Genomic DNA, 25,661 nt, shown 5'->3' with positions numbered 1-25,661 from the left:
TTTTTTGTGGATCTAGTTTAGCAAGGAGGCAGACAGCCTGCAGTGTTTCCTCCTGAAGTATGGGAATGTGGCTCAGTTGTTGGAGGGCCTGACAAGTATGCATGGAGTCCTGGGCTTGAGCCTCAGCACTGTATAAAAGGGATGATGGCACTCGCCTGTAACCCCAGCACTAGGGAGGTCAAGGCAGGAAGATCACAAGTTCAAGGTCATCCTCGGCTGCATTAGTAAGTTCAGAGCCATCCTAGGATATTTGGTCTCTAAAATTTTGAGTATGAATTTTCAAATGTAGTTATTTCTGTTGGTTCGTAAGAAAAAAAATAGGTTTTATGTATGTTCTTAAGAATGTCTGGGAAAAGTAGCTTTTATCTGATTTCTAGGAATGTTTTTGATTATGGAACCCAAAGGAATTTGTTGTGGTGATAGTAGTTTTTTTAGGGTTTTGTCATTTGGTGGCACAAAGTCTTAACTGTCTAGCCCAGGCTGCCCTCAAACTTAAGATCCTCTAGTCTTAGCTCCACAGCGCTGAGGATACAGGTGATGCACCCCCTCTCCCCCCATGCTCCACAGCGCTGAGGATACAGGTGATGCACCCCCTCTTCCCCCAGGCTCCATAGCACTGAGGATACAGGTGATATATACCCCCTCTCCCCCCAGGCTCCAAGAATCCAGGTTTCAAATGCAGTTGATGGTTTTGTTATCATTCAGTCTTTGGACTTAGCTTGGCTAAATAAAATCTAAAAGAATGCATTGCTTTCGAATATAATACTTTAATACCTTGGAATAAAGCACTACAAAAAGATGACTGCACACCACTTGTGTGAGGAACTTGTCCCTCCCTTCTCAGCCAGATGGTTTCTCTCCATTTTGTTCACTCAGTGAGTCGAGGTTCTGTGTAAGAGGAACTAGTTAGAAACATTCTTTCTAGGCAGCACTTGGAAGGCAGAGGTAGGCAGATCTCTCTGAGTTTGAGGCCAGTCTACAGTTCTAGGCTAGCCAGGGCTTACACAGAAAGAAGAGACGTTGTTAGTGTTCTTGTAACCCTTGCCTCAGAAGTACAACGAAGCTCCATTTGCTTCTTACTTAGAACTGCTGTTCTCAACCTCTGGGTCGCGACCCCTTTGGGATCAGATGCCCCTTTCACAGGGGTCGCCTAAGACCACTAGAAAACACAGACATGTGTGTTATGATTCATAGCAATAGAAAAATTACAGGATAAAGTATCAAAATTATTTTACGGTTGGGGGTCACCACGACATGAGGAGCTATATATATTAAAGGGTCACAACACTAGGAAGGTTGAGAACCACTGGCTTAGAATATAGACAGCTGCACTTCACTAAACTGGAGACCTCTTCTGTCATACTGTTCCCAGCAAGGAGTTCAGCCTGTGGCTGCACTGGCTGCGCTAATCACCACTGTCAATGTCCGCTTGTCCCTGACTGCACAGTCTGTACCATCATGTTCATTAAAGAAGAAAGAAAACTTACCTCGTGTCCAAATGGTGCTTAGCATGTGGTGTAAGCCAAGAGCTGTGAGAATCCCTCTTGCTGTCTCTCTTCAAAGGCAAACTAGTGTTGCTATGAACGGAGTCGTTAGATTTGAGTTTGCTACGTAATTACTACGAATATTTGATTGAAAAGCTGAGTCAAGCCAGGCATGGTGGCATTCCCAGCACTTGGAAGGAGAGGCAGGAGGATCCTCTGTGAGTTCAAGATCAGCCTGGTCTACAAAGCAGGTTCCAGGACAGTCAGGGCTGTTATACAGAGAAACCCTGTTTAGAAGAAAAAACTCAAATTTTCTTTTTCTGCCCTGGCATTTAAGTACTAGAAAAACGAATGTTGATCTCTCTAAAGCATCAAGGAGTATTACTACATCCCTTGGCTAGTATGCTAGCAGTCACGGTATCACCCGGTGATAGAGCATGTGTGCTGTAGTGCATAAGGCTTTGAGTTCAGTTCTCAGTAGTAAAAACAAGAAAAATTGAGACCTGAGTACTTGTGGTTCAAGCTGATATTTACATACATAGGGGTAGGTGTGTGTGTGTGTGTGTGTGGAAATGGGTAGGAAATGGACCGTTTTCTCAGGTCTGTTAGGAACTAGAGTCTGTAGACGTCAGTGTAGAAGCAAACTGTTTTGCCCCCCTGCCCATTATAAACGGTGCCGAAGGTAAGCTGCCTTTGGTAACGACATGAGCATTGATGCTTTCTGCTTCCACAGTAAGCCTGCTGCTGCTTTAATTTACTGGACTGCTGAGTGGCTTGAGCTTCAAATTGACTCTTCTCCAGCTTCATGTCTGTCTTCCCGGGGATGATCCAGTAGTCACTGCTTGGGAAATCTCTGGGGAAACACACCTGACATTTCTGTGTTGAGCATGGTGGGGAAAGCACAAAACTGTAGATTGGTAATTTGGAAGTCAAGTTCACTAGGAAATGGATGAGATTTATCTTTAATTTGAGAAAATGACAATCTCCATTTACAGTTTTCTTGGACATGCATAGTTGTGTATTTCATTCTGGGGAGGTTTGGTATACAACATAGTATTCCCAGCCTTTACAGGGCAGATTAGTTAACCAAGGGACGAGGGCGGGGAAGCAGAGGGACACCTGTCAGAGCTTACCTGCTCGCCACTGCCACCAAGCGTGACGGAGTAGGCTGCTGCAGCTCAGCACAAGGGTTTCACAGCTACTCTCCATTAATGCTTAGTTATCCGAAACTAAGCTTGCTATTTCACACACCCCGTCTTTATGCCTGGAGATCATCAAAAGACACAATTTCCGAATCCCACCCCTGAGAAGCTATGGATGGAAGGAAAGCCCCCAGCAGGGAGAAGGTGAGACACCAAGATTCATTGCCTATAGCTGTCACTCTGCTGGCTTAGTCACTTTGCTAACTGGTGACTTGAATTTACGAACACACTTTATGGTTTTGAGCCTAGCCTTTAACGGCTGAGCGAACACACTTTAAACTGGCTTAGAATCAGGTGTGACTTTGATTCCATCAACACTTCAAAAGTGGTTTCAAAAGTCTCAATTTGTTGTCTACAGTGAAGGGTGTTCATTTTTGTGTGTGGAACTGTAAAGATGCGTTGAGGTGCTTTGGAAAAACAGTGAGCTCCTCAGTTCATATGCTCATCTTAAGCTGGAAGGCCTTGCTGGAAGTCTTGTGACACTTATATAGTCACCTTGTTTGACTTTTTTTTTAACTTTTATGTATATGAGTCTTTTGCCTGCATCACACTTGTGTAGTGGCTGCAAAAGCCAGAAGAGGGTATTGGATATCCTGGATCTGACATTACAGATGGTTGTGAGCCATCTTGTGGGTGCTAGGAAGCAAGAGTTCTTTTTTTTTTTTTTTTTTTTTTTTTTTGTGGTTTTTCGAGACAGGGTTTCTCTGTGGCTTTGGAGCCTGTCCTGGAACTAGCTCTTGTAGACCAGGCTGGTCTCGAACTCACAGAGATATGCCTGCCTCTTTTTTGTTGTTTGTTTCTTTGTTTTGTTTTTCTAGACAGGGATTCTCTGTGTAGCTACGACTGTCCTCGACCAAGCTGGCCTTTGGCTCTTGAGCAAACTCAAGAGATTGACCTGCCTCTGCCTCTCAGGTGCTGGGATTAAAGGCGTACATCACCACCACCCAGCAGAAGCAAGCATTCTTAACTGCTGCCCCCCCCCAGCCGATTCTGTTAGAGCACTGACTATCCAAGCAGGACCATTCCACAGCGTGCATTATTTGAGGTGGATGTTGGACTTGGGTACAGCTTACTTCACGTTTGTCATTTCTCCCGTTCCCACAGAGACTGAAAGGAACTTAGGGAAAGGATAATTAACGGGAAATTCCACAAAGTAAAGAGAGCTGCTTCACGACAAGGTCAAGTACAAGCAAGTGCAAGCTGGGTTTTCTAGGCAGCGGCTTTCTTCTTGGAATGAAGAGTTAAGGAAGAAGGAACTGCTGTAAATGTGGCAGACTTGGGTTTTCGGACATTTTGGGAAGTGTTTAATCTACAGTAAATGAACTGCTGGCTATGAGTGTGTGTGTATGCATGCTGTCCACATGGCTGCATGCGCGTGTTGGGTGTGGCGACCAGAGCAACTTCAGGTGGCTGTCCTTAGTTGCTGTCCACCTTGGTTTTTTGAGGCAGAGTCTGTCATTGACCTGGAGCTCACAGATTTGCTATCTAGCTGTCACCTGTCTTTAGCTCCCCAGTGTTGGGGTTTCAGGTGCGGGTCATGAGGCCTGGCCTGTTTGGTCTTTGTTGTTTTGTCTGCTTGCTTGTTTTGTTTTATATGTGTGAGAAATCAAACTCAGGTTCTCATTTTACCAACAGAGCCATCTCTCTAGCTCCCAGTACCTTTTTCTATGAGAAATCTTTTCACGTGAACTGCACATGCTGACACTTGAGTGCCCGACAGATAGACTCAGTAATGGCGTCTTACATGCCTTACATGACAGCACATTCCACGGAGAACTGAGGTTACACAGCTGCCTTGAATTCATTTTGCCTCTGAGAAGAAAAGTGCTTCCTGGGCTCGTGTGAAGACTTGGAAAAGAGAAACTGTTGAAACTGTACATGTTTTCAGAATAGATAGAAAGCAGCATCTGAAGACTGCCTCCCACGTGGAAAGCTGTGGGGTCCACCTTTGTCATTTACACACCAGGTTTGTACGCAGACATGGCTGGTTTTAGTGCTGGGGATCAAATCCAAGGCCTTGTGCGTGCTAGGCACATGTTCTATCTGGAAGCTACGGCCCCAGCTAGGTTTTTCTTAGACAAGATCTGTATATAGCCCAAGCTGACTTTGAACCTGATCCTTCTGCATCAGCCTCCCACGTGCTGGGATCACAAGTTTGCTTGACCATACCCCGCACTGCTCAAGTCCTCAGCTGGAGCCTCTCCTGGTGGGAGAGCTGGGGCCGCCTCCTCAGCTCTCTCTTCCTCCCCTGGCTCTGTACCACACGGCACAGCGAAGCCCTGCGCCTGCCCACGGAAGGTGCTCTGCCTCCTGCCTGAACTCTCAGCACCGCGCTGTACTGTTCACACTGAAGGGACAGATGCTGTGTCAGCCTCACCAAGCCAACAATCAGGGCCCCGCCCAGCAAAGTCAGTAAAGGCCAAAATAAGCAATGAAAAACAACCTTGTGGCCAGACTTCCTCAGGACAACTCCCATCTGGCCGTCGGGACTGTAGAAGCAAGTGAAAGTTCCATTTCTGTGATCGAAGAATTCCTTGATGTCCCGGGCACTGTTGAGCAGATCATTCCTGTCTCGGTGACACTTGGGCGTGTAAAAGCACTGGGAGGTTGGGGGAGGGAAAAAGCACTCTCAACGGCGGCCAGCAATGAGGGCTGCAGGCTGATGCTTTGCTGGGGTCATGGTATAGAGCACAGTCGTCTCACATAGTGTGGAGAGAAGGGTGAGGTTGGCAGCAGGCACAGAATGAAATGACCATGTCTGTTAGCTATTGGGCTTCCATGTTGAGGACAGACACTACAGAAATGTGAGACATGGAGCAAAGGTGCTGGCTGCCAAGCCTGACCCCCTCAGCTCTATCACCAGGATCACATGGTGGAAGGAGAGAACTCATGCCTGTGAGTTATCCTCTGACCTCTACACGCCATGGCATGCGTGTCTACACACACACACACACACACACACACACACACACACACTCTTTAGTGTGTGACTTTAGAAATGACTGTATCCAAAATAGAAAACCAGAAATCATTAGATTAAGTGTTTAATCACCAGCCACACTAAGTTATAGCATGTCATCTAATAAAACCTTTATAGTTATATGTAACTATGAACTGTAAATCACATGAACCAGTGGTAGAATTTTTCAAACTCTTAAGTTCTTTAGATGTCTTAATAATTACCACAGGGGGGCTGGAGAGATGGCTCAGTGGTTAAGAGAACTGACTGCTCTTCCAGAGGTCCTGAGTTCAATTCCCAGCAACCACATGGTGGCTCACAACCATCTGTAATGAGGTCTGGTGCCCTCTTCTGTCATGCAAGCAAACATGGAAGGAATGTTGTATACATAATAAATAAATAAATCTTTAAAAAAAAATAATTACCACAGGGTGGTAGTAGCGCACGCCTTTAATCCCAGGACTCAAGAGGTAGAGGCAGGTGAATCTGTGAGTTCAAGGCCAGCCTGATCTACAGAGTGAGTTCCAGGACAGCCAGAGTTACCCAAAGAATTCCTGTCTTTTCACCCCTCCACCCCCCCCAAAAAAAAAGAATTACCAGCTTGGCTGAAGGAAGACTGAGTTCATTCATTCTAACCAGGTATAGAGTGGGGAGACACTGCCTGCTTAGGACTTCACACTGAACCAGGAAGCTGGAATGAACCTCTCCTGTCCATGTACTGCATTTCCCCAGGACTGCTGCAGCTTCCTCTATCCTGATGAAATACTCTGAACATATTCGGAAGGGGCTGGGGCTTTGCTCAGTTGGTGGAGCCCTTGCCTCGCATACACACTACTGGCTCAATCCTCAGCCACTTCTAACAAGACTTGGTAATCTCAGTACTTGGGCGGTAGAGCTAGATGACTCCAAAGATCAAAGTCATTCTTGGCAATATAGCAAGTTTGGGAACATGACCCACACCCTCCAAAGAAGACAGTGTTCGCTAGAAGGAAACGGGCTTTCCACGGATGGCTTGTGCCCCACCCAGGACAGCACTAAGGAAGGGCAGCAGAGAGAACTCTGAGTTGTCAGATCCACATTACCTTGGGGTTGTTTCTGACGGCCTCATCGTCGTAGTGGAGAAGCACTTTCTGGCCTGAGTGGGTGAGATTTACGAACACCTGCAGACAGGGATACCCACCCTGGTCCTGGCAGCTGCCCTCACAGGTGAATGTGAAGTCCAGCCAATCCTCTGCAATGCGCGTGTGGATGGTGGTGCAGTTTGACTCCTCTCTATTGGAGCTGTGAAATGGAGAGTGTTCTTCTAAGTAGGGGTGTGAGGATTTTAGAGCAGCTGCTGGAAAGTTGAGTTGTGCCTTCTAAGACACAGCTGAGGTGATGGGCCATCCCATACACCAACACAAACATCACATCTTGACCAAGGAATGAATGGCAAAGAGCTGGTGTCTTCAGCAGCCCTAACACAATCCTGTCAAGCTTCAGACTCGCCCGAAGGAGTTCACTTGTTAGCATCAAGACTGCCCCGTGGATTCCAGGGATTCTCTCCCAGAGATTCTAGCTCAGGAGGTCTGAGCTAAAGCCTGGGAACCGCTATACTAATATTTAAGATGCAAGTATTAGCCAGGCAGTGGTAGCACACGTTTTTAATCCCAGCATCTGGAGAGGCAGAAGCAAGTAGATCTCTTGTCAGTTCAAGGCCAGCCTGGTCCACAGAGTGAGTTCCAGGATAGCCAGGGCTGCACAGTGAAACCCAGTCTCATCTACCGCCCCCCCCGCCCCAAATGCAAGTATTAGGAGAAATTAAGTAACTACCATTGCTCTAAATAGCCACCAAGAGTCAATCTCCCCTGGGAGACAAGGCTGATTTTATGTCAGTAAACTCCTGAAGGTACCAAGCCACATCTTTATGCTCTAGGGAGTGTGGGCAGATGGTACATGCTACAAGCTCCATCACACTGGCCTTCGTTACATTTTCTTGGAAAACGCTACTTGTGATCTGTACATGACACAGATAATATCTTGGGTATTGTACTAGTTACTTCTATGTTGCTATGATTAAACCCCATGACCAAAGGCAACTCAAGGAACCAGGTGGTATTAGTACACGCCTTTAATCCCAGCTCTCTGGAGGCAGAGGCAGGTGAATCTCTGTGAGTTCGAGACCAGTGTGGTATACAAGAGCTAGTTCCAGGACAGGCTCCAAAGCTACAGAGAAACTGTCTCGAAAAACAACAACAGCAAAAGGCAGAATGGACTCCAGTGCCGGGCTGGGCCCATCCGGGAGCTCTGGGTATTGACCTGTGTCTCACCTGAGCAGGAAAGGCTTCAACACCGTGGTCCCCAGCAGGAAGAACATCGGCACAGAGGAGGCCATCATGGCGATGCCCAGCAGCGTGGCACGGTCCTCCCCCGCGCTTGATGGAAGTTTTGGGTGCACCTTCAGCGGGTCTCCATCACTTCTGCCTGAAGCTGCAAGTGCTGGCCTTTGGGGTAAGTCAAGAAAGATGCTGTGTGAGTTTAAGAGAGCTCAGGCGTTTACCATGTGGCCAACCTGAGTCTGGCTCACTGAAGTCATAAACAGCTTCCTGCAATGCCCCAGATCCCACACCCAGACCTCAGAATGGGCGCCATCAATATAAGCCAATATGATTTGTTGTCAAATATTTTTCAGATGTAAAAAGCTGGGTGCGGCATAATTTACATTATATTGGCAAATCAGCTTGTTGAAAGTGGACTCTGGGACTCACACCCGGGGGCTCACAACTGCTTCTAACTAGTGTCAGGGAACCCGAGGCCCTCTTTTAGATTTCACAGACTTCACAGACACCTGCATGATAGGTGCTCATACAGACAAGTGGGCACACACACACAAACACACATACACACAAAACAAACAAAAATAAAGCTTTAAGGGTTTTTTTTTTAAGATTTATTTATTTATTTATTATGTATACAGTGTTCTGCCTGCATGTATGCCTGCAGGCCAGAAGAGGGCGCCAGATCTTTTTATAGATGGTTGTGAGCCACCATGTGGTTGCTGGGAATTGAACTCAGGACCTTTGGAAGAGCAGTCTCTTAACCACTGAGCCATCTCTCCAGCCCCTCTTTTTTTTTTTTAAAAAGGAAGAAGAAAGGGAGGGAAGGAGAAACTGTAACAAGATTAGGGACCGCTGTGCCTCGTGGCATCTCAGGAGAGCCATCATATCCACGACTAGAACAGAATCAGTCGCCTGGGTATGGCTCTCGATCATCACCTGGGATGCAGGTTCTGGGCCTGCTTGTCTTTCAGTGGCCTTTACAGCCTTTCTGCGTGTGATTTCTCCAGATTCCTAGGAACTCTGCATGGAGAGCACAGCTACAAAAACCACGTTTACAGTGACCTGGGACAAGAGGTTGCTCTGCGGCTGCACACTGCTGCCCCCCATCCCCTGGGTGAGACAGCATGCCATTGGTCTGATCTGCTGCTCACAGGTTCAAAGTTCCTCCCCTCCCCACACCATCCCTCCATCTTTGAACAAACCCATGCTCCCTCAACTCTGCCCTCCCTTCATCTGCCCTGTCCTGGGAGCTGAGATGATCCATTCACAGGGATGTCTGCTGAGTGGTGAGGCCATCACACATAGACATGCTTCCAGCCACACAAGCATCTGCTTGCTCTTTTCTGTCTGTTTTTTTTTCTTCCTAATGTGGAAGTGTTTGCTAACACTTTAAAATCATGACAGCTCTCATTAAAATACTTATTTCTCACTTCCCCAGGTCAGCCTCCATCCATTCCCATTCCAAGCAGAAGAGATGCAGCTTCAAGCGTGGGAACTCAGACCCCCCCATTCTGCTGCGAACGCTTCTGAAGTTTAGAGCCAGGCGAAAGTCCCATGGAAGGAACTGCCAGCTGTGTTTTCCTTTACTTTGCTTTCCTAAAGCATATGCCGTGCTTGATCTCATCCCCTTGCTCCTTCCGTCTTCTCGCTGCTGACACTGCAGACTGTGACGGTGGAGAGCCCAGACTGTCCAGGACCCAGTGCTGAGAAGAACATCTGTCCCTCTGGCTAATGCCACTGTGGGTCCCAGCAAGACTTGCTTGAGAGGGGTTCTGTTTTGTTGGTTTTGGACAACTTGCAACAATCACTTCTTTCCTTCCACCACGTGGACTCTAGAAACTGAATTCAGGTTACCAGGGGTGGTGTTTGGTACCCTTTCCCGTTGAGTGGTTTTACCAGCCCTGCTTGGCAATTTTTAATACCCTCCCCCTGCCCTGTGTGTGTGTGTGTGAGAGAGAGAGACAGAGACAGAGACAGAGAGAGACAGAGACAGAGAGACAGAGACAGAGAGAAAGTGAGAGAGAGCATTTTGGTACACACCTCCATGTGGGATCAGAGGACATGTCTCTTTCATTTTCTTCTCTTTCCTTTCCTTTTTTTTCCCACCGAGACAAGGTTTCTCTGTTTAACAGTCCTGGCTGTCCTGGAACTAGTTCTTGTAGACCAGGCCGGCCTCGAATTCACAGAGATCGGCCTGTGTCTGCCTCCCAGGTGCTGGGATTAAAGGCGTGCGCCACCACTGCCTGGCTTCTTTCATTTTCGTTTAAGCACTCCATATGCCAGGCTAGGAGCCTCTGGAGATTCCCGTCTCAGCCTCCCATTTCAGTATAAGAGCACTGGGGCTGGGTAGCGGTGGCACGGGTCTTTAATCCTAGCACTTGAGAGGAAGAGACAGGCGAATCTGTGAGTTCGAGGCCAGCCTGGTCTACAGAGTGAGTTCCAGGACTGTTTCACAGAGAAAAACAAAAAGCCGAAACAACAACAACCACTGGGATTTCAGTCACCGAGCACTGAACCTGGCTTTTCCATGGGCTCAGGGGTTTGAAGTCAAGTCCGCATGCTTTCACAGCAAGTGAAACCATCTCTCCAGCCCTCTCCCCTTTCTCTTTGAAGCATGGTCTCTCCATGGGACCTGGGGCTGTGGCTCCAGTCAGCCAGCAAGCCTGGAGATGCTCCTGTGCTGGCCTCCAGCAGTGTCTGGGTTTTTGTGTCTTCTGAGGGATCAAGCATGGGTCCTCGCGCTGTACCAACTGAGCGGTCTCCCCAGCCCTTTCTGTGGTGCTTTTAATATGCTCACCGCATACACTCCATGAAAACGGCCTGACTTGCCAGATCCTGCTCATCCCAGGCCAGATATGTCGTCCCTTCTACTTCTGCCCACTTTATACCAAGTATGTGTGAGAAACTGACAGTCACAGAGCCCCGTTGTAAGGAAGTGACTTCATAGAGAGTGTGATAATGTAGTCACTGAAAATTTGCATATAGATTCTCTTTCGAGAGGATAGTTTATGCAGTAACACAGAGGACATCGGGTAGAGGGGAACTAGAATACTGTCTGCATTCAACAGATTGATTATGACTGTAGAAGTAATAGGCTTCTACCTCAGCCATGTGGCAAACTGCCTACCTACCCCAGCTGAGTACACAGTCAATGTAGACTAACTTAAAAATAAAGAGAAAGCCACAAAGGACTAAAAGCATCTGAAAATGGGAACCCTAGCTTGGACATGTTACTATAAGTTTTTAGAACCCACCCCCAGGAAGCTGAGGTAGGAAGACCATGACTTTGAGGCTGACCTAGACAAGATTGTATTTTATTTAAAAAAGAAGAGAGAAAGAAAAAAAGGAAGGAAGGAAGGAAGGAAGGAAGGAAGGAAAGAAGGAGGGAAGGAAGGGAAAAATGAAAGAAAAAGCCCATAGAACAAAAAACAGAGTAAAGTTTCACCTTCTGACACCCAGGTCTACCCAAGCACAGAATTTAATTCACCACCCAGCTGAAGCCTGGACTCCAAAGGATCTGAGATTCAGTGTCAGGGAATGCAGACGTGGTACACATACCATTTCACGGGAACCCACATTAAAACCCTTTCTAAACCAGGATGCCGAGGAGAGGAAGGGCATCCCAGCTGCCCCTCGAGTGTCAGCAATCCTTGGGGACTTGGCAGTCAGTGTTCTGGCTCTACATTTGCTTGTGTGGTTGGTTGATTAACTGCTTGAGCCAGGGTCTTTTTCTGTGAATAGGCTGGCCTTGAACTTATGATCCTTCTACCTTGGCTCTCTTGCAGAGAACCTGAGTTTGGTTCCCAGCACCTGTGTTAAAAATTTACAACTGCCTGTAAATCCAGATCTGAGGGATCTGACACTCTATTCTGGGTTCCAAGGGCACACACACGTCTCTATTCCTGTCTTTCTTACACACACACACACACACACACACACACACACACACACACGGCGGGGAGGGGGAGAACAGTGATATGAACCTTAAAAATCTATATTAAATATAAAGATGGTATAACATTGATTAATTCCTCTGGAAGATTCCATTCTAATTTATATATACCCAGTATTACTGCCTCATTGACAGATGTGTGATAAACAGATACAATCCACTGTCCTATTTGATATCTTTTTACACCCTCTGTAAGTGGTTCATAAACAAAGATATGAAAGGGTCTGGAGGGAGATGTGTCTCACCACTAAGAGCATTTATCGCTCTTACAGAGGATCTGGGTTTGGTTCCCATCACCCATACAGTGCCTCACAACCATCCATAACTCCAGGTCCAGGGCATCCGAAGCCCACGTTTTACCTCCAAGGGAACCAAGAACACACATGGTGCACATGAATACATGTAGGCAAAACATTCATACACACTTTTTAGAAGTCCAAAAGCCTTTTAGAAAGTGAAGAAGCATAAGGGATCAAAGCAGTCGCTTCTCTAAGTGATGGATGTGGGCTGCGCATTCTCCGTGAGCACAGACACTTATGACCCGGCCACAGAATGGACCATGAAATGACAGTAGACAGAAGAGCATCCATCAGTGAGTGTGACTCACCTTCCAGCTCATCAGTTCATCAGTGTGGGAAACTTGAAAACTGTGGGGAAATTGAAAGGAAACATGCTTCTCTCTCTCTCTCTCTCTCTCTCTCTCTCTCTCTCTCTCTCTCTCTCCCTCCCTCCCTCCCTCCTTTCTTCCTTCCTTGATTTTTCTTTCTTTGTTAAGACTTGTTAACACACATGCGCATACACACACACACACGCACATGCACGCACACACACACGCACACACGTGTGTGCATACTTGAGAAGTGCCAACAGAGGCAGAGAGAGAGGCATTGATCTCATTGGAGCTGGGGTTGCAGGTGCTTGTGAGCTCTCTAATGTGGGCCGGGAACTGAACCTCAGCCCTTTGCAAGAGCAGTGGGCAATGTTACCCACTGAGCCATCATCTCTCCAGCCCTAAGTCTGCCATTAAAAAAATTGCTTTATATGTATAAAATGTTTTTCCTTCGAGTGTTTGTGCACCATATTCATGCCTGGTGCCACTGGAGGCTGGAAGAGGCCATTGCATCCCCTGGAACTAGAGCTACAGAGGGTTGCAAGGCACTGTGAGGGTGCTGGGAACCAAACCTGGTCCTTTGGAACAGCAGCCAATGCTCTTAATTACTAACCCATTTCTCCAGCTCCTCAAGTTTGCTGTTTTAAGTACAATTCCCTTCCTGGATTATTCTTGTCTTTATATTGTTTTAAACAAATCTGACCACATTAAATCACTTAGGGTTTTTTTATTATTGTATTTCTTGTTTAATTTCTATGTCATTAGCAATTCTTTGTAGAAAATTTTTTCTACTGATGATTTAACATCAGTCTGTCAATCCGATAAGATGTCCAGTTCTTGCCTGCATCCTCTGAGTTGGATGTTATTAGCTTGTCTTCAGTTGCTGAGACTGTAAAGGCCCCGTCTGGGATGAGCTCAGTGGAATTTCAAGCACTTTTCATCCCAGGATCTCAAAGTGGTTAACAATGGTCTCATCTAGTCAGTGAGATGAGTCAATAGCATTTATCTTTTGCCAAGAATATTCATATCCTGGAGACATCAACAAGTGTCCTCTGTGGCACTATCATCGTTTCCTGTCCTCCCACCCACCCTCCCTGGTCTGTCCTCCCTGTCATCCTCCCAGCCCTGCCCACCCAGCCCTATTAACAGTGTCCTGTCCTCCCTATTGTACTCCTGCCGTCCTCCCCATCGTACTCCTGCCGTCCTCCCTATCATACTCCTGCCGTCCTCCCTATCGTACTCCTGCCGTCCTCCCTACCGTACTCCTGCCCTGTCCTCCCTATCGTACTCCTGCCATCCTCCCTACCATACTCCTGCCCTGTCCTCCCTGCCCAATCCTCCCTACCCAATCCTCCCTGCCCTGTCCTCCCTACCCTATCCTCCTACCCTGTCCTCCCTACCCAATCCTCCCTACCCAGTTCTCCCTGCCCTATCCTCCTCCCTACCCTGTCCCCCCTGCCCTGTCCTCCTCCCTACTCAGTCCTCCCTGCAGAGGGCAACTTTCCCACCAGTCCTGAGCACAGCAGCAGTTCCGGTGCGCATGAGCAGGCTAGCTTGCTGGCTGCCTAGCTTTCTGGGTGTGATCGGGACAGAAGCCAGCAGCCTTGCCCTTTGACATGGGAACTGTGTAAGAACTGTTCCTTAAAGGCTTACTATAGCTCAGCCACGTGCCACAATTCACTTGGCAAGAATTCCGCTGCATTTGTGACTCTGGGCATGGGGCATATTCAACTAGCACCTTCTGGAAATTAGTTTCTGTTTTTAAAAAAAAGACTTTGGTCATTGTTTTCATCCCCTTCTGGGTGTTTGTTTTTAATTACAAAACTGCTTAACTTTTTTTTTCGAAACAGCAGATGAGGTTGACTAAAAGCCACCACCAAGTTCAGGGTGGGAGCAAAGAGCACTATCCAGCTCTGCATATCAGGAATGAAAGTGAAATGCAGGTACGTGGGGTCAGACTGACTGTCTTCTAAGTCATGAGCAGTGCAGGGACAGACTGACTGTCTTCCAAGTCATGAGCAGTGTGGGGACAGACTGACTGTCTTCCACGTCGTGAGCAGTGTGGGGGACAGACTGACTGTCTTCCACATCATGAGCAGTGCGGGGGACAGACTGACTGTCTTCCTTGTCATGAGCAGCATCTAACTTTCACTTGCTGGCTTGGGTCGCTGCTCAATCTTGCGCCATGCAGAGACTCGCTGTAATTGCTCATAAAAGCATTAGTCCATAGCTCGGAGACTTTCTCTGCTCTGTGGTCTGACCCTCTTACCTGCCTGAATCTCATCCCCAACCCATCCGCCCCCCTCCCTCTTCTTCACGTCCCATCCCAGGAGGGTAGTTAAAGTGAGTGGCGAGCCAGTACCAGCTCCTACTAGCAAGCTTCCTGTGGTAGGAGAGCTCGGCCTCAAGGCGTTCCCCTCCCAAGAACATGCCAGCACATCTTTAATATCTCTTTACTCAAAACCCCGGGCACTGCTCTCCTTTCCTCTGCCCGTTGCTGACTGCGCTGCTGCCCCAGTTCTAGGACAGGCGTGGGAGCCCCACTTCCCTGAAGCTTAAAACTCTTCTGCTTTGCACACCCTGGGGGAGCTGGGGCCCTAAAATGATCCTTTTCACTTCCTCCTCTCTGCAGCATAGCTGGGTGGTGCGCACCTGCCGCCTCTGTGCTGGGGAAGTGGTGGCTGGAAGATCAGGAGTTCAAAGTCAGCCTCAGAAAGACCCTGTCTCAAAAAACAAAAACCAACCAAATGAACAAACACCCCCCCCCCCAAACTAACAAAACCAAAAATAATAAAATAAAAAAGCTAATGTACACAGGACACACAGTTTTGTCTAGTTTAGAGAGTTCAAGGATGGTTTATCCCTGTGCTAGGGCACACATAGGTAAGTGTCACTATTTCAAGATAAGAAGAAGGGTGGCGGCCGGGCGGTGGTGGCGCACGCCTTTAATCCCAGCACTTGGGAGGCAGAGGCAGGCGGATCTTTGTGAGTTCGAGACCAGCCTGGTCTACAAGAGCTAGTTCCAGGACAGGCTCCAAAACCACAGAGAAACCCTGTCTCGAAAAACCAAAAAAAAAAAAAAAAAAAAAAAAGAAGAAGAAGAAGGGTAGCAGACACCCAGAATTTTACAGCTGCCTAGATGGGGAGCTGGCACCCGGGTCTTGGTCTGGATCACCAAGACTTCACCACTGAGACCAAAGGCTAGTGTCATTTCTTCATTCCTTCACACAGAAGGTATTGAGCACTGCCTGAGAGCTGGGATCCAGAGCCCACACGGTCTGCCTCCATCACCCGTGCTCCAGGTACATGGGTCCATACTTGTAATCCCAGCACTTGGGAAGTGGAGGCAGGAAGATCATTCTTAACTGTATAGAGAACTTGGGGCCCCTAGTCTACCTGGGATCCTGTCTCAAAACGACAACCAAAGGTGGTGGTGGGATGGAGTAGGAGGTATATGGGGGAGGGGTTGGGGAATAAGAGGGTGTAGTTTGCGGGTGCCTGGAGGCATTGCAAACCTGGCCTCCTCAAAGCACCTACCAAGCTGAGCCTCCAATCTGAGCCTGTCTGCTAGAAGTGCACATAGCTTTGTCCGGCAGGATGAACTCTAGTGAGAGATTCCGGTGGGGACTTACCTCCCCTGGCGCCTCCGGCCACCCTGCAGTGTGATTTGGACCGGGATGCTGAAGGGCTGCATGAGGCCTGCGGCTGAACAGAACGGATGCTGCTTGCCCGAGCCGTGCCCTTCTAGAGCTCAGGAAGCTTGAGCATCATCAGAAGTGGGGTTCCAGAGGGAGTTCCCAACTCTCTGCTGAGCCACAGCCACCAGGAGCTCTCTCTGGTTCATCCAGAGCTGCAGGATTTGTAGAAGTTTCCTAGAGAGGTGGGGACTCGGGCAGTCTGGCTGGGCTGGCAGGCAAAGCGGAGTACTCGGGCACAGACGCTCATGTACCTGTGCGATTCTGCAGTCAACAAGTCTCCCCCAACATTGCCTGGCACCTGCACCACCTGTCACCTGTGCTTCCTCTGAGGCCACAAGGCGCATTGTCATAGAGACCAAAAGGCTATGGAAAGTCCCGAGCCCTCAGGGACTTGGTGTAATTGGAGACAGACATACCTAATACATTACACATAACAAGAGGAAATGTTCTGTCCCAGACACAATGCTTTTTTTTTTCCCAAATATTATGTTAGGGTACAGGTTTAACATAGCAGCTTTTCTGGTTAATTGTCTGTTCTGGTTAAGAGAATTAGCTTTACAACCCTGCAAAATGACTCAGTAGGTAAAGGGTCATTTGGCCAAGACTGGGTGACCTGGGTTCTGTGACCAGACAACAGGAAAAGGTGGAAAGAGAGAGCCAACTCCATACACCTACACAAACAGATCATGAGCACGCACTCAATAGTCATAATATTAATCAATTTAATCTTTAAAATTAGCTTTACAGGGGCTGGAGAGATGGCTCAGTGGTTAAGAGCATCGCCTACTCTTCCAAAGGTCCTGAGTTCAATTCCCAACAACCATATGGTGGCTCACAACCATCTGTAAAGAGGTCTGGCGCCCTCTTCTGGCCTTCAGGCATACAGACAGAATATTGTATACATAATAAATAAATAAATATTAAAAAAATTAGCTTTACAGCAGACACAATAACACACACACCTCTATTTCCAGTCAGAAGGTAGAGGCAAGAGGGTCAGAGTTCAGGGCCATCCTCAACTACAGAGAGAGTTTGAGACTGTCCTGTGCTACGTGAGAATTCTATCTCAAAAATCGTCATTACATTTATATCATTTATATCATTACCTGATTTTTCAGAATTTCTGAGACTCAGCGATGGGCTAGAGAATTGGCTCAGTGGTTAAGAGCACTGGCTGCTGTTCCAGAAAACCCAGGCTCAATTTCCAGCACCCATATGGGGCTCACAACCACCTGTACCTCCAGTCTTATGGCATCCAATGCCCTCTTCCGTCCTCTGTGGGCACCAGGCATGCATATGGTACACCAACATACAGCCAGACAAAACATTCGTACACATAAAGTTAAACAAAGAAATAATGAAAAACAAAGCAATATTATCCCTGGAAGAACAACTTAAATGAGGAAGAATTTAGTTTGGATTTTTGACTTTGTCAGGATGAGACAGTCATCGCTGAGCTGTAGGAGGCCCGGAGGTCCTTGTCCTCACAGATAAGTACCAGCAGAACCAAGAACATCAAATACATGGGATTGTCTCTTCAAAGGGAGAGGCGAGACGTACAACCTGTTTTCTGCCCAGAAGGCTGGGGTGGATGTGGTTAATAGCCTAGTGACCTTTTCAGTATTTGTGTAGCCCAGGCCACCCCACATCCTCCCCCAGACCCTAAACTTGAGATTGTTTTCTCATTTACTCTATAGGAGGTATCTTTATGGAAGACGTCACTTGTACTTTATTTAAAAAGTTTCAAAGTAAGCAAGTCTTAAGCTTTGGACACATGGGACTGAGCTCACTATAACCAAGGAACTCTTTCCCAAACTGTGCTGCATTTAAATATGCCTAGAATAAACTACTCTGGGTCAGACTCTCAAAGTTGAAGCAACACCAGCATATAGGCTTATACCACCACATATACCAGAGGTAGAAGCAGAGGCAGGTTAATCTCGATGAGTTCAAAGCCAGCCTGGTCTAAATAATGAGTTCCAGGACATTCTGACTATGTAGGGAGATCCTGTCCAAAAAAAAAAAAAAAAAAATGTTAGGACAGCAAGAAGGGAGACCTGGACAGAAGCCTGCCCACAGGCAAAGCAGAGGATGCTGGGAAAGAGTAAGCAGGCCCAGCCATTTGCCCTCTGCTTCGGTGGGCACTAGAGTCATCTCGCCCTCTAGGCCTGTGGTCAGCACAATATGCTGTGGCCTCAGCAATGCAGGCCAAGCAGGAACATTTCATAAAGGGTCTAGTGAGTCAACACATTAGCCATGACTTTTCAGCCGTCAGTATAACTGTGTGCTTGAGCGGAGACGTTCCTACCTATCGGACCCTTTTATTCTGTGGGGAGACATAAGAAATAAAGGCCCAAGCATGGTTAATCCAAGTACTTGAATGTGCAGAAGAAAGAGAAGCAAACCCAGTTGGAGGAAGTCATGGGAAACGGCAGCACAAACACACCGAGTTGAGAACTTAGTGGCGAGGAAAAGCCTACGGAATGGAGAACAGGCTACAGCTAGGCATGGGTAAAGACTGGTTGGGAAGAAGAAGCAAACACAAGGTTTCTGTAATCCCTACACTGGGGAGGCAGAAAACGGGCCAGCAGGAGTCCAAGACCTGCCTGGGTAACATGATACCCTGTCTCAAAAGAGGCCCATCCAGTAGTGCCTCACCACTAGAAGGGGGTTTACATTAGCTGGGCTCAGCTTCGCTGCTCTCTGTCGTAAAGAGCTGCTGCGGATCTCCCTGCGCCCCGCTAAAGTCTGAGTCATCTGTCTTTTTATTCACTGCCCTGGACCCACAGTTGTGAGTCACCGGAGCCAGCTGGTAACCCTTTTTGATCTGCCAGCTTCTTCCTCCCACAGGGCCAAGGCAGGGGCAAGACAGTCACCCCCTGGCTTGGGTTGGTCACAGATTCGGGGGCTGTGTGGAGTATGCAGCGGGCTGTCTCTGTGCAAATCAGCTTCCTCCCCTGGAGATGGCAGGGTCACAGCCTGTGTGGGGTTATTAAGGGGATTTATGGAAGAACTTTGGAGAAGTAAACATACAGGAACCTCTTTAGTGAGCCATGAAGCCAGGAACAGGACGGATTCAAGAAAGTCACCCCACCCAGCCTCCCACCCCAGGCTCCACCCTCACCTCCCACAAGAGGCCAGATTCCTATTCCTTTCCCACTGTGCATACTGTGGGTCTCCTTTGACCAAAGCTTAAGGATGATTAATTATAATGATGAAATAAACATGATTTATTTTCCAGAGCCATATCTATGACCTTGAAGATCACCCCGTTAATCTTTAACATTGAAACTAGGTCAACTGAGCTGAGTGCGAAGCACGTGCCTTTTATCACAGCACTTTGGAGGCAGGGGCAGGGGCAAAGGTAGGTGGATCTCTGTGAGTCTGAGGCTGGCCTAGTTTACATAGTGAGTTCCACAACAGCCAGAGCAAGGAGAGAGACCCTGCCTCTCAGAAAAGAAACAAATAACAAAATCAAGTGGGCTTGGTGTTCCATGCCTGTGACCTCAACATCTGGGTGGTAGTCAAGAGGGTGTGGTGGTCCATGCCTATGACCTCAACATCTGGGAAGTGGTCAAGAGAGTGTGGTGGTCCATGCCTGTGACCTCAACATCTGGGAGGTAGCCAAGAAGGTGTGGTGGTCATTGCCTGTGACCTCAACATCTGGGAAGTAGCCAAGAGGGTGTGGTGGTCCATTCCTGTGACCTCAACATCTGGGAAGTAGTCAAGAGGGTGTGGTGGTCATTGCCTGTGACCTCAACATCTGGGAGGTAGTCTAGAGGGTGTGGTGGTCCATACCTGTGACCTCAACATCTGGGAGGTAGTCAAGAGGGTGTGGTGGTCCATACTTGTGACCTCAACATCTGGGAGGTAGTCAAGAGGGTGTGGTGGTCCATGCCTGTGACCTCAACACCTGGGAGGTAGCCAAGAAGGTATGGTGGTCATTGCCTGTGACCTCAATATCTGGGATGTAGTCAAGAGGGTGTGGTGGTCCATGACTGTGACCTCAACATCTGGGAGGTAGTCTAGAGGGCGTGGTGGTCCATACTTGTGACCTCAACATCTGGGAGGTAGTCAAGAGGGTGTGGTGGTCCATACTTGTGACCTCAACATCTGGGAGGTAGTCAAGAGGGTGTGGTGGTCCATGCCTATGGCCTGAATATCTGGGAATTAGTCAAGAGGGTATGGTGGTCCATGACTTTGACCTCAACATCTGGGAGGTAGTCAAGAGGGTGTGGTGGTCCATACTTGTGACCTCAACATCTAGGAGGTAGTCAAGAGGGTGTGGTGGTCCATGCCTATGGCCTGAACATCTGGGAGGTAGTCAAGAGGGTGTGGTGGTCTATGCCTACGACCTCAACATCTGGGATGTAGTCAGGAAGGTGTGGTGGTCCATGCCTATGAACTCAACATCTGGGAAGTAGTCAATAGGGCATGGTGGTACTTGCCTATGATCTCAACATCTGGGCAACAGAGGCAAGATGATTGCAATTGAGGCAAATCTGGGCTACAAAGTGTAGAAATTGTAGTGAAATATATAAATTCTAAAATGTATAACTAGCCAGGCGGTGGTGGCACACGCCTTTAATTCCAGCACTTGGGAGGCAGAGGCAGGCCGATCTCTGTGAATTCAAGGCCAGCCTACTCTACAAGAGCTAGTTCCAGGACAGGCTCCAAAGCTACCATTGCCCAGTTACATAATAAGTTCCAAGCCAATCAGAACTACATAGTGAGAGAACCTGTCTCAAAAAACGTTTTTCTCTTATTTATATTCACTTAACTTGCACACGGTTAACAACTATATTTAAAATGTTTATTAAAAGTAAAAGTGGGACAAAATCAACACAATGCCCATCAAAATGCCAGCAAAATTCTTCAAAGACCTCAAAAAAAAAAGGTACTCAATTTCATATGGAAAAGCAAAAAATCCCAGGATAGCCAAAACAATCCTGTACAATAAAAGAACTTCTGGAGGCATCACAATCCCTGACTTCAAACTCTACTATAGAGCTACAGTACTGAAAAAAGCCTGGTATTGGCATAAGAACAGACTGGAGGACCAATGGAATCGAATTGAAGACCCAGATATCAATCCACACGTCTTTGAACACCTGATTTTTGATAAAGAAGTAAAAAATATCAAATGGAAAAAAGAAAGCATATATAACAAATGGTGCTGGCATAATTGGATATCAACATGTAGAAGAACGAAAATAAACCCATATCTATCACCATGCACAAAACTCAAGTCCACATGGATCAAAGACCTCAACATAAAGCCAGCCACACTGAACTTTATAGACAAGAAAGTGAAAAGTACACATGAACTCATTGGTACAGGAGATCACTTCCTAAATATAACCCCAGCAGCATAAACACTGAGAGAAACAATTAATAAATGGAACCTCCTGAAACTGAAAAGCTCTGTAAAGCAAAGGACACAGTCAACAAGACAAAATGACAGCCTACAGAATGGGAAAAGATCTTCACTAACCCTACATCAGACAGAGGTCTGATCTCCAAAATATACAAAGAACTCAAGAAATTGTACACCAAAAGATCACATAATCCAATAAAAAAAAATGGAGTACAGACCTAAACAGAGAACTCTCAACAGAGGAATCTAAAATGGCTGAAAGACACTTAAGGAACTATTCAACATCCTTAGTCATCAGAGAAATGCAAATCAAAACAACTCCGAGATTCCATCTTACACCTGTAAGAATGGCCAAGATCAAAAACACTGATGACAACTTATGCTGGAGAGGTTGTGGGGAAAAGGGAACACTCCTGCATTGTTGGTGGGAATACAGGCTGGTACATCCCCTTTGGATGTCAGTGTGGTGATTTCTTAGAAAATTAGGAAACAACCTTCCTCAAGACCCAGTAATACCACTTTTGGGTGTATATCCAAAGGATGCTCAGTTGTGCCACAAGGGCATGTGCTCAACAATGTTCATAGCAGCTTTGTTTGTCATAGCCAGAACCTGGAAACAACCTCAATGCCCCTCGACCAAGGAATGGATAAGGAAAATGTGGTACATTTATACAATGGAGTACTACACAACAGAAAAAAATTACGACATCTTGAATTTTGCAGGCAAATGGATGGAGCTAGAAAACATTATTTTGAGTGAGGTAACCCAGACCCAGAAAGACAATTATGACATATACTCACTGAGACCCACACAGAGGAAGGAGGCCAGCATACGTGCTGGATGGCATGCTTGTGTTCACATGCATGTTCCCATAGGCTCAGAGATTTGAATGCTTGGTCAGCAGGGAGTGGATCTACTTGATAAAGATTAGGAGGTGTGGCCTTATTAGTAGGTATGCCCTTGCTGGAGGAAGTGTATCCCTGCAGGTGGGCCTCAGGATTCAGAAGCCCAAACCAGTCCCAGTGGCTCTCTCTGCTCTTCCTGCTGACTGCTTATAGAATGTAGACCTCTCAGCTCCTCCAGCACCACGTCTGCCTGCATGCCACCATGCTTTCTGCCATGACGATACTAAACTAAACCTCTGAAACTGTACACCAGCCTTAATTAAATGTTTTCTTTTATAAGAGTTGCCGTGGTCATGGTGTCTCTTCATAGCAACAGAACATTGACCAAGACAAATGGCATCACTCACGGTGGGTTGGGTCATCTGCATCAATTAATGCTTTGGGCTCTATTCACTCTGTTCATGGTTTCCTGCAATTCCATTTGTCAGGTCTTGGCACTATTTCCTATGCTACCGGAGTCCTTTTCATAAAGGCATTGCCTATGAAGATGCCTTACAGCATTTTCCTGTTTCTGAGCTTCCATTCGAATATTAAGGCAACAGAGAGCTACCCAGATCATCTCATCACAAAATTCTGGACACACACACATACACACACACACTCTCTCACACACATACACATATACTCTCACACACACATTCACACAGACACACATACACACACCCTCACACACATACACACAAATTCACACACATACACACACAAACTCTCACACACATTAAATAAAATAATTTTTTATTGATTTATTATATATACAATATTCTGTCTGTATATATGCCTGAAGGCCAGAAGAGGGCACCAGACCTCATTGCAGATGGTTATGAGCCACTATGTAGTTGCTTGGAATTGAACTCAGGACCTTTGGAAGAGCAGGCAATGCTCTTAACCGCTGAGCCATCTCTCCAGCCCAATAAATTTTTTTTTAAAAAAAGGAAGAACGAAAGAAATTCTGGGAATAGGGTCAGGACTGACACTGAAAACACTGGTTTGGCAGTGCCTGCCTGTAATTCCAGCTTTAGGGAGGCAGAGGCAGAAGGGTCCTTGCAAATTCAAGACTAGCTAGCTTTACATAATGAGTTTCAGACTAACCAGAGACACATATGGAGACTTGAGAAGATAAAGGAACATACAATTCAACAGGTACACAGTTCTGAGAAGCCAATGGAGGATGCCCACTTAGTCTCTCATGTGTCCTGCGCATTCTCAAATTCATCTTTTCAAGATTAAAGTGGACGTAAGATTTGGGTAACTCACTCTTGGGAATATACCCAAGAGATGCCCTACCATACAACAAAAGTATATGCTCAACTATGTTCATAGCAGCATTGTTTATAATAGCCAGAATCTGGAAACAACCTAGATGCCCTTCAACGGAAGAATGGATGAAGAAAGTATGGAATATATACATATTAGAGTACTACTCAGCAGTAAAAAACAATTGAATTTTGCATGCAAATGGACAGAAATAGAAAACACTATCCTGAGTGAGGTAAGCCAGACCCAAAAAGAGGAACATGGGATGTACTCACTCATATTTGGTTTCTAGCCATAAATAAAGGACATTGAGCCTATAATTCGTGATCCTAGAGAAGCTAAATAAGAAGGAGAACCCAAAGAAAGACATATAGTCATCCTCCTGGAGATTAACTTGCATCGGGTAGTGAAAGCAGACAGAGACAGAGACCCAAATTGGAACACCAGACTGAAATCCCAAGGTCCAAATCAGGAGCAGAAGGAGAGAGAGCACGAGCAAGGAACTCAGGACCACGAGGGGTGCACCCACATACTGAGACATTGGGGATGATCTATTGGGAACTTAACAAGGCCAGCTGGTCTGGGTCTGAAAAAGCCTGGTTTAAAACCGGACTCGCTGAACATAGTGGACAATGAGGACTGCTGAGAAGTCAAGATCAATGACACTGGGTTTTGATCCTACTGCACGTACTGGCTTTGTAGGAGCCTAGGCAGTTTGGATGCTCACCTTACTAGACCTGGAAGGAGGTGGGAGGTCCTTGGACTTCCCACAAGGCAGGGAACCCAGACTGCTCTTCGGGCTGATGAGGGAGGGGGACTTGATTGGGGGAGGGGGAGGGATATGGGAGGCGGTAGAGGGGAGGAGGCAGAAATCTTTAATAAATAATTTTTTTAAAAAAGCTTAAAAAAAAAAGATTTGGGTAACTTAGTTCACAGCTGTCAGATGAAACTTCTCCATGCTTCCCCAAGGGTGGAAATGCTAATTACCCAGTAAGTTCCGTCTCCTCTAAGTCTGCTGAGGCATTCCCTTGTAATTAGTCTCTTGCCTCTGAAATGAGGTGGTGTGTCCCCAAGGACAGACCTTCCTTTTGTGCCTGAACTTCTGAATTAAACTTGGTTATCTCATCTGATCAGTTTCCATGACCAGGTCCCAGGCTGAGAATCATGGAAAGGGAAAGAAATGCAGCTGACAGAGACAAGGGACTGTCCACGACAGGAACATTTTCACCAGCTACCTCAGGGAGCTGTGTTCCGTGGGGAAAGTGCAGGCTCAGGGATTGCCTGTTTGCTCAGAGCTCTGTGCTCAGCATGCTGAAGGCCACAGGCCCAATCTCCAATGCTCAAAGACCAAAACAACAACAAAGGTGGACTCACCTATTCAGATCACCCCCTTTCTCTGTTGATCCAGGGTGTGTGCAGCCCAGGCTGACCTCAAACTTTTACACAGCTAAGGATGACTTGAAGTCTCTGTGTGGTTATTTGGGGAATGGCTGGCAGAACAGAAAAGTCCACCTACAGTCCCCCTGCTTCTACCCACAGTCAGGCACCATTGTGCCTGCTCAAGCTACTTTTCCAATGGTCACTTTGCTCAGGGCAACCATGCCTTCTCTAAGAAGCTCACAGGGTCTTGTTCTTGTTTCCTGAGAGGACAGTCAGTCTAGACCACAGCAGAGCAGAACCCTGGGGATCTAGAAATGTCCCCCTGCCTTTGTCGTCCCTAGTCATTCTAATGTCTTTCCTTTAAGAGCGGGCAGCATTGCAGAGTCACCCTTCAGCGTCTGGACAATGCACCGACCTAAGACCTTGCCTCTGAAGCTGACTGTCCTCCTCAGCCATCTCTGTCATTACGCCTGCACACGGGCAGCACCTCCTCCTTCGGTTTCTTATCACACCAACTCACC

General features: G+C 47.0%; 1 protein-coding gene across 1 annotated transcript; it reads right to left on the bottom strand.

The window, feature by feature from the left end:
- Window positions 1-4,865: 4,865 nt before the first annotated feature.
- On the bottom strand, window positions 4,866-16,219 carry Kcnmb3 (potassium calcium-activated channel subfamily M regulatory beta subunit 3). Its single transcript, XM_075951053.1, has 4 exons — window positions 16,158-16,219; window positions 7,955-8,128; window positions 6,728-6,926; window positions 4,866-5,285 (listed from the first exon to the last, which is right to left on the bottom strand). Exons 1-4 carry the CDS (start codon window positions 16,217-16,219, stop codon window positions 4,866-4,868), a joined length of 855 nt encoding a protein of 284 aa, XP_075807168.1.
- Window positions 16,220-25,661: the final 9,442 nt, after the last annotated feature.

This window comes from Microtus pennsylvanicus, chromosome 16 (genome assembly GCF_037038515.1).
Source record: "Microtus pennsylvanicus isolate mMicPen1 chromosome 16, mMicPen1.hap1, whole genome shotgun sequence".
NCBI classification, from domain to species: Eukaryota; Metazoa; Chordata; class Mammalia; order Rodentia; family Cricetidae; genus Microtus; species Microtus pennsylvanicus.
Note: the sequence above shows the minus strand (reverse complement) of the source record. Positions and strands in the feature narration are given on the sequence as shown.

Bases quoted from the DNA above. Each gene is read 5' to 3' on its own strand.
- Kcnmb3 (XM_075951053.1), bottom strand. From the start codon at position 16,219: ATGCAGCCCTTCAGCATCCCGGTCCAAATCACACTGCAGGGTGGCCGG. The intron at 8,129-16,157 runs GTAAGTCCCCAC...CTTACCCCAAAG, and splicing joins GGCCGGAGGCGCCAGGGGAG to GCCAGCACTTGCAGCTTCAG. The intron at 5,286-6,727 runs GTAATGTGGATC...CCAACCTCCCAG, and splicing joins CCGTCAGAAACAACCCCAAG to TGCTTTTACACGCCCAAGTG.